General features: G+C 34.2%; 1 protein-coding gene across 1 annotated transcript in view; it reads left to right on the forward strand.

Annotated features, from left to right (window-relative positions):
- The window catches only part of LOC106470944 (tectonin beta-propeller repeat-containing protein 1-like), a gene marked incomplete at its 5' end in the record, with an annotated part of 13,610 nt that overhangs the window by 1,749 nt on the left and 3,250 nt on the right, over positions 1-8,611 (forward strand). Inside the window, 8 exons of the mRNA XM_022399586.1 lie at positions 400-545; positions 2,627-2,757; positions 3,546-3,745; positions 3,970-4,106; positions 4,435-4,609; positions 5,377-5,512; positions 6,037-6,239; positions 7,685-7,804. Coding sequence (XP_022255294.1) covers positions 400-545; positions 2,627-2,757; positions 3,546-3,745; positions 3,970-4,106; positions 4,435-4,609; positions 5,377-5,512; positions 6,037-6,239; positions 7,685-7,804 — 1,248 coding nt within the window. The remainder of the gene's footprint in view (positions 1-399; positions 546-2,626; positions 2,758-3,545; positions 3,746-3,969; positions 4,107-4,434; positions 4,610-5,376; positions 5,513-6,036; positions 6,240-7,684; positions 7,805-8,611) is intronic.

Below are 8,611 nucleotides of genomic sequence, written 5' to 3' on the forward strand. Positions count from 1 at the left end.
ATTTTTTCTGTTAATTTTCCTCATTTATGTATTTTCCCTGAGTTTTAACTTCAGTCATGCACACGTGTTTTTAAATACAGAATTAAAACAGTAGCAAGTTTGGAGAGTGTTTGATGTAAACAGAATTATTTTCCTGAAGTAATTATAATGTTACCTACTGCCGAATGCTAGATGTAATAATCATGGAACACAGACTTCATGAAAAGTATTTTCCCTGAGTTTTAACTTCAGTCATGCACACGTGTTTTTAAATACAGAATTAAAACAGTAGCAAGTTTGGAGAGTGTTTGATGTAAACGGAATTATTTTCCTGAAGTAATTATAATGTTACCTACTGCCGAATGCTAGATGTAATAATCATGGAACACAGACTTCATGAAAAGTATTTTCTTAATGCAGCTAGCCACACTGAATCAGTCTTGTGCAGACATTAACTCCCTTCTTGGGCGACCTCCAAACTCTGCTGTTTGGTCAACCACTTTTAAAGGTGATGTTTATGTTCACGGTTCAAAGAATACTATGCAAGGTAGTCCCTCTGCTCACAGGTAAGTTAACTGTGTAGTTTATAATATCTTTATTAGGTCTGTTTTGTTTTTGCATTTATAAAAAAACATTCATTTAGCTGTATATCACATTACTGGTTTAGAAACGACGATATTGTAATGATATAAAAAATTAAAGTATTCTTTTTTTTTTTAATACTGGAAATTTTTTTATTTTTCCAACAAAAATGTTAATGAATGTTAGGGCAAGTGTTAGATATGGTAAATAAAACTTTGGATCAATTTCGTACTTTGAATAATTGCCATTCCTGAAAGTTGAAGACAATCTGAGTAAAGGAACACTTTTGCATCACATGTGACAGTAGTGATTATTTTATGTTTAAAATAATTAACGTATTGACTGTTGTATTAAGATCTTCTTTACGTGCTGCTACAAGTGTTCAGAGAATGGTTCAGTCTTCATGTTTTTTTCTTCTTCCAAGCACAGGATCATTGATGAGGGATGGTGTTCTTACTTTAAATTTGAAGATCAGTTCTAAACAAAAGGTGCCCCAGTGGCACAGCAGTATGTATGCAGACTTACAATGAGCAGAACACATTGTGTAGCTTTGTGCTTAATTTCAAACAAACAAACAAACCTAAACAAAAGCCTTGTCTTTTTTTTCCTTCACCAGAAATTGGTAAATGAAATATTGGCAAGTTTTGTTTAAATAATTCTTCCTGCTGTTGTATCAACCAGGTACAGGTGAGTGACATTCATATCATTTGTTATGGAGCTGAAGAAAGTCTTTGAAATCTCAACTTGTGGACTCTCAACCTTGTTTCGACTCTCTGATCTTTTATGTTTGTAACTTCGAACGTAGTTATTCTATATTTTATATGTACAATTGTTGGAATTATGAATTATTGATCAAGTAAGTCTTGTAACAATTTGATTGGAACTCTCTTTATTGGTCGTTCTGGAAGTATTACTTGGCGTAACAGTCACTTGAGTAGGTTTTACTTAGAACCAGAACACTACCACTCATTAGTAAACGTAGCCTAGGATAAGAAAAAAAAGATCAAGACAGAGAGTTTTCTCTGAATTCTTGCAATATTGTCTGAAACATACATTTACATTTTATTTAGTTATTTTAATCATCAAATAACCATCACTAATTTGTTTCTTACAGTACTGACTTATGTATTATGTTAATTACCATGTATTAGACAGTACAGTATCGACTTATGTATTATGTTAATTACCATATATTAGACAGTACAGTACCGACTTATGTATTATGTTGATTACCATATATTAGACAGTACAGTACTGACTTATGTATTATGTTAATTACCATATATTAGACAGTACAGTACTGACTTATGTATTATGTTAATTACCATATATTAGACAGTACAGTACCGACTTATGTATTATGTTAATTACCATATATTAGACAGTACAGTACCGACTTATGCATTATGTTAATTACCATATAATAGAGAGTAGTATCATTTGTGGAAATAAAACCATAAGCACCTTTTCTTCAAATGTGAACTTATATAATAGAGGTTTTCAGGGTTATGTGGAGAAAGTCTCACCTTTACCTGTCATCTGACTTTCTTTAAACAGCTGTTATTGTTTAATGCTTATTTACATGGCAGATTGTGAAATTAATAAGTAATAATTCATCGTGAAACGAATCCTTGAATATAGTTAGCAGTTAGTAATTAACTACAAGGTAGATAAAGCGTACAAGAATTGTGATTTAATTTTACGGTACCTATAACAACGGTCTCTAATGATATGAACACCGCGGTAGTTGAGTTAAATAATAGAAATTAGATTGTGATTGATTTTTTCTTTGTGTAAAATTTTATAATTTAATTTTCTTGTATTGGTAATAATTTTAAAACCCTTCTTCGAGTGACGAGAACCTGACTTTTCCGCTATCTACTATAGTTGAAAATGGATTTAAAATTTATAAAAGGCTTATAATTTCTATGAGATCACTTATGAAAAATGAGAAAACAAACTACAAATTAAGTGGAAATATTATTAGATGCACTAAAGAAGATTATTAGTTCCAGTAACATTTGTTTATACTGAAAAACCTCCAAATCACTTATTATTTCTGCAGGATTTGGCGACTGCTTGGAGGTGGTCACTTGAATATTGCTGAAACTTGCCCGGCTGGAGTAGTGTGGGGTTTAAGCTATGACAACACTGCCTGGGTTTACACTGGAGGCTATGGTGGAGGTGTATTTAAAGGTTTGTACAGGTGCTTAACAATCGGGAGAGTTTTTTGAATTTTGTTTGAAAGTTCCCAGTCTTGGAAAACGAGTATTTCAACAGATTGGTTCTTGAAAAGTGCTTGAAAGTTATTTGTGGATGAAACTTGTTTAGTTTCTACCTCTGTTCTTGAAATAAAAAAACATTTTCAGTGGAATTTTTGCTAAAAAAATTTTAATTCAGTTGACTATTAGGCCTGCCTTCTTGATTTAAAATAATATATTAAAATAAGTCAAACATATATACAAATGTTTGTTACACTGTTGGTTACCACAGTTGTAGCCAGAGCTTTAAATAATTGTTTGCTTTTTGTCAAAGTTCACATAGTCTGGTTCAGTTACTTTAGAACACAATTATTATTCTGTTAATTACTCTGTTATTACAATACAATCTGTGATAATTTCACTTTAGAAAAAGTGCCACTATATGCTCTTTATGGCTGAACTGACAATCACACAGTCTAGATATACTTCTCTATCTGACTTACCTAACTATTTTTAACTTGAACTACCTTTCAAACACGTATTTATAGCCTGACAAGGGCCTAGAACTTTTCACACATTATGAGATATTTGGATGCAATAATACTCAATTAAAACAATGAGAAAATCATAGTGTTAAACATTTTGATCTGATAAACTGTTTCAAAAAATCTGGTTGTGAACACTTTGATAAAGCAAATTAACATTAAACAACACGTGTGAAGTTACTTCATTTACACTTGTTTTGAGAACCGCTTAAATTCTGATAATCTGTTTCTTTAACAGGCAGGTCTGGGTGCAACATGAAAGTTCATCCTATGACAGATACTCTATACTGCTTTGTGTATGAAAATCAGAGATGGAACCCTCTGACTGGCTTCTCCGCCAGAAGACTTCCTACAGATCGTTACATGTGGAGTGACAAAACTGGTCGTCTCGAGTGTACCAAAGAGAACACTAAGCTACCATCAGTTCACTGGCAGTGGGTAAGTGTTTTAGAGCTGACTTTAATGAAAGTTTGTAGATGTATTCAGATTGACTTGAATGATGTTAGTGACAGTAAATATTAAGTGTGTTCAAAAACTGTACCATCCATTATTTATACAAACTGTTAAATCATGTATTTTAATGTACGATTGGTCTCGTAACCGTGTGTTACTGTCTAGACGATTTTATTTTAAGATTTATTGGTTTTTAAATGTAACCCTAGATATCGGATTGGGCCGTGGACTTCCGAACACCTGGTGGTGTTGACAAAGAGGGTTGGCAATATGCAGCAGACTTTCCGTTTTCTTATCACTCTTATAAAGGTTTTACTGATTATGTTCGGAGAAGAAGGTGGTACAGGTGAGTATAGTCAGAATGTTATTATAGATGTTGAAAGGTGGTACAGGTGAGTATAGTCAGAATGTTATTATAGACGTTGAAAGGTGGTACAGGTGACTGAAATGTTAGAATGTTATACATACTTGAGGCTTTGGTTGTTGTTGGGATTATTTCATCTGGAGGAAAGTTATACTTTGATAAGAGTTAGTGTTGTGTGAACTTTAGGTTTAGGTAGTTTTCACATGAAACAGTGTGTGTTGTGATTTAATTGTAGTGTAATGTTATGAAAAGTATAAGGGTTAGATATATTTCATGCTTGCATCTTCTAACAGAAAATATATCGTTACAGGAAGTGCAAACTTATCACATCAGGACCCTGGGAAGAGCTGTCCTCGCCACCATTGGTCGATATATCTCTTCAGGTAGATCACTCCAAGACTCCAGGTGAACCAGTTGCTTTGTGGGCAGTGGATGTAAATGGTGATGTTCTTTGCAGAGTTGGGGTCACTGCTGGTAATCCTGAGGTAAGTAAAGTAAACATCTGAACAAATTGTTTTGTGTATGTAAGTTTTAGAACGTATGTAATCCTGAGTTAAGTAAACATCTGAAAAATTGGTTTATGTATAGTAGTATCATGACCATGTGTATAGTAGTATCATGACCATGTATAGTAGTATCATGACCATGTGTATAGTAGTATCATGACCATGTATAGTAGTATCATGATCATGTGTATAGTAGTATCATGATCATGTGTATAGTAGTATCATGACCATGTGTATAGTAGTATCATGACCATGTATGTAGTAGTGTCATGATCATGTGTATAGTAGTATCATGATCATGTGTATAGTAGTATCATGACCATGTGTATAGTAGTATCATGATCATGTGTATAGTAGTATCATGATCATGTGTATAGTAGTATCATGACCATGTGTATAGTATTATCATGACCATGAGTATAGTAGTATCATGATCATGTGTATAGTAGTATCATGACCATGTGTATAGTAGGATCATGACCATGTGTATAGTAGGATCATGACCATGTATAGTAGTATTTTTTCAGGGAATATCTTGGTTACATTGTTATATATTTTTTTTCAGGTAATATCTTGGATACATTGTTATATATTTTTCAGGTAATATCTTGGATACATTGTCATATATTTTTTTCAGGAAATATCTTGGATACATTGTTATATATTTTTCAGGTAATATCTTGGATACATTGTCATATATTTTTTTCAGGAAATATCTTGGATACATTGTTATATATTTTTTTCAGGGAATATCTTGGACTCATGTTCCTGCTGATGTACCATTTCAAGCTATCAGTGTTGGAGGGAACTTTCGAGTTTGGGGAATCACTAGAGATGGCTCAGCTATGTTGAGAAATGGTGTTTCAGAAAACTGTTTGACAGGTAAACATGGTTATATGTTTGTGTTCTGTAATAACTGTAACAGGTAAACATGGTGATATGATTGTGTTCTGTAATAACTGTAACAGGTAAACATGGTGATGTGTTTGTGTTCTGTAATAACTGTAACAGGTAAACATGGTGATATGATTGTGTTCTGTAATAACTGTAACAGGTAAACATGGTGATATGATTGTGTTCTGTAATAACTGTAACAGGTAAACATGGTGATATGATTGTGTTCTGTAATAACTGTAACAGGTGAACATGGTGATATGATTGTTTTCTGTAATAACTGTAACAGGTAAACATGGTTATATGTTTGTGTTCTGTAATAACTATAACACGTAAACATGGTGATATCTAATAAGTTGTATAGGTAAAATATAAGGTTTTTATAAAAAGTTAAGTGATGTACAGTGTGAATTCCAACACAGCCTTATTTCTTATAGATCAGGTGTAGCTTAGTTAACTGACAAGGATGTACAGTTTAAATCCAAACAAATGTGCTGCCTTGTTCCTTATAGGTCATGTGTGGTTTCACGTAGAGCCTCCACAGACGTCAATTCCGCTACAGCAGGTGTCTGCTGGGAAAACTTCAGTGTTTGCGGTTGATGAAGAAAAAAACTTGTGGTTCAGGAAAGAGATTGTGCCCATGTTTCCAGAGGGAACTTGTTGGAAAAAGATATCAAGCAACATACGAATGGTCTCCGTAGGTCCTCAAGATCAGGTAAGAAGTATGTGTGAAGACTTCTCTGTAGGCCCTCATGATCAGGTATAAAGTATGTGTGAAGACTTCTCTGTAGGCCCTCACTGATCAGGTAGGAAGTATGTGTGAAGACTTCTCTGTAGGCCCTCATGATCAGGTATAAAGTATGTGTGAAGACTTCTCTGTAGGCCCTCATGATCAGGTATAAAGTATGTGTGAAGACTTCTCTGTAGGCCCTCATGATCAGGTATAAAGTATGTGTGAAGACTTCTCTGTAGGCCCTCATGATCAGGTAGGAAGTATGTGTGAAGACTTCTCTGTAGGCCCTCACGATCAGGTATAAAGTATGTGTGAAGACTTCTCTGTAGGCCCTCATGATCAGGTAGGAAGTATATGTGAAGACTTCTCTGTAGGCCCTCATGACCAGGTATAAAGTATGTGTGAAGACTTCTCTGTAGGCCCTCACGATCAGGTAGGAAGTATGTGTGAAGACTTCTCTGTAGGCCCTCACGATCAGGTAGGAAGTATGTGTGAACAGTTGGATTAGATATCTAATAAAATATATCAAGAAGAATCAGATTGTGTTAGAAGAAGACATGAACATTAATAGAAGTGGTGATGAATGAAAAGGCTGTTAGAAACAGATGTTAACAATAAGGTTCTGAAACAGGTATAACGTAAACAGCAGGTTGTTTACTAACACTGTTAGAAACAGCAGGTTGTTTACTAACACTGTTAGAAACAGCAGGTTGTTTACTAACACTGTTGGAAACAGGAGGTTGTTTACTAACTCTGTTGGAAACAGGAGGTTGTTTACTAACACTGTTGGAAACAGGAGGTTGTTTACTAACACTGTTGGAAACAGGAGGTTGTTTACTAACACTGTTGGAAACAGGAGGTTGTTTACTAACACTGTTGGAAACAGGAGGTTGTTTACTAACACTGTTGGAAACAGCAGGTTGTTTACTAACACGGTTGGAAACAGCAGGTTTTTTACTAACACGGTTGGAAACAGCAGGTTGTTTACTAACACGGTTGGAAACAGGAGGTTGTTTACTAACACTGTTGGAAACAGGAGGTTGTTTACTAACTCTGTTGGAAACAGGAGGTTGTTTACTAACACTGTTGGAAACAGGAGGTTGTTTACTAACATTGTAGGAAACAGGAGGTTGTTTACTAACACTGTTGGAAACAGCAGGTTGTTTACTAACACTATTGGAAATAGGAGGTTGTTTACTAACACTGTTAGGAAACAGCAGGTTGTTTACTAACACGGTTGGAAACAGCAGGTTTTTACTAACACGGTTGGAAACAGCAGGTTGTTTACTAACACGGTTGGAAACAGGAGGTTGTTTACTAACACTGTTGGAAACAGGAGGTTGTTTACTAACACTGTTGGAAATAAGAGGTTGTTCACCAACTGGAAACAGGAGGTTGTTTACTAATGCTGTTGGTTGTTTTTTCAGGTGTGGGTTGTTGCTGATGAAGTACAAACTGCCAATGGTGTCCACAATGGAGTTGTTCTTCAACGTGATGGTATTAGCGATGAGAACAAGATAGGGACTGGCTGGTCCAGTATAATAGATGTAAGATGCAATTGTTGGCATTTAGTGTTTTATTTTTATTTTAGAGTTTAGTATAGTGGGTGGAATGACCAGTTGTATGTATGTAGAAATTTCTTTTTCTCAGTCAAATACACAGTCCCGTACAAACTGAAATTTGAGGCAGAAGGGAATCTGTTAAGCTCATGGCATATTTATCGTGTATTTATTCTGTAACGATAATTTCCAGCATTGTTTTAGTGAGCGTTTAGTACCACATTAATAAGTAACTTCAGTTAACGATTTTTGATTTCTGGTCCGACTTATTTTAGAAATAAACTATCATGTCCGTTGTTATTAGACACTATCGATAATCTATTACGTCCATTGTTATTAGACACTATAAATAATCTATTACGTCCGTTGTTATTAGACACTATAAATAATCTATTACGTCCATTGTTATTAGACACTATCGAATAATCTATTACGTCCGTTGTTATTAGACACTATAATAATCTATTACGTCCATTGTTATTAGACACTATAAATAATCTATTACGTCCATTGTTATTAGACACTATCAATAATCTATTACGTCCATTGTTATTAGACACTATCCAATAATCTATTACGTCCATTGTTATTAGACACTGTAAATAATGTATTTTGTTCGTTGTTATTAGACACTATAAATAATCTATTACGTCCATTGTTATTAGACACTATAAATAATCTATTACGTCCATTGTTATTAGACACTATAAATAATCTATTACATCCGTTGTTATTAGACACTATAAATAATCTGTTTTGTCCGTTGTTATTAGACACTATAAATAATCTATTACG

Source organism: Limulus polyphemus, unplaced genomic scaffold, assembly GCF_000517525.1.
Source record: "Limulus polyphemus unplaced genomic scaffold, Limulus_polyphemus-2.1.2 Scaffold4311, whole genome shotgun sequence".
In the NCBI taxonomy this organism is placed as follows: Eukaryota; Metazoa; Arthropoda; class Merostomata; order Xiphosura; family Limulidae; genus Limulus; species Limulus polyphemus.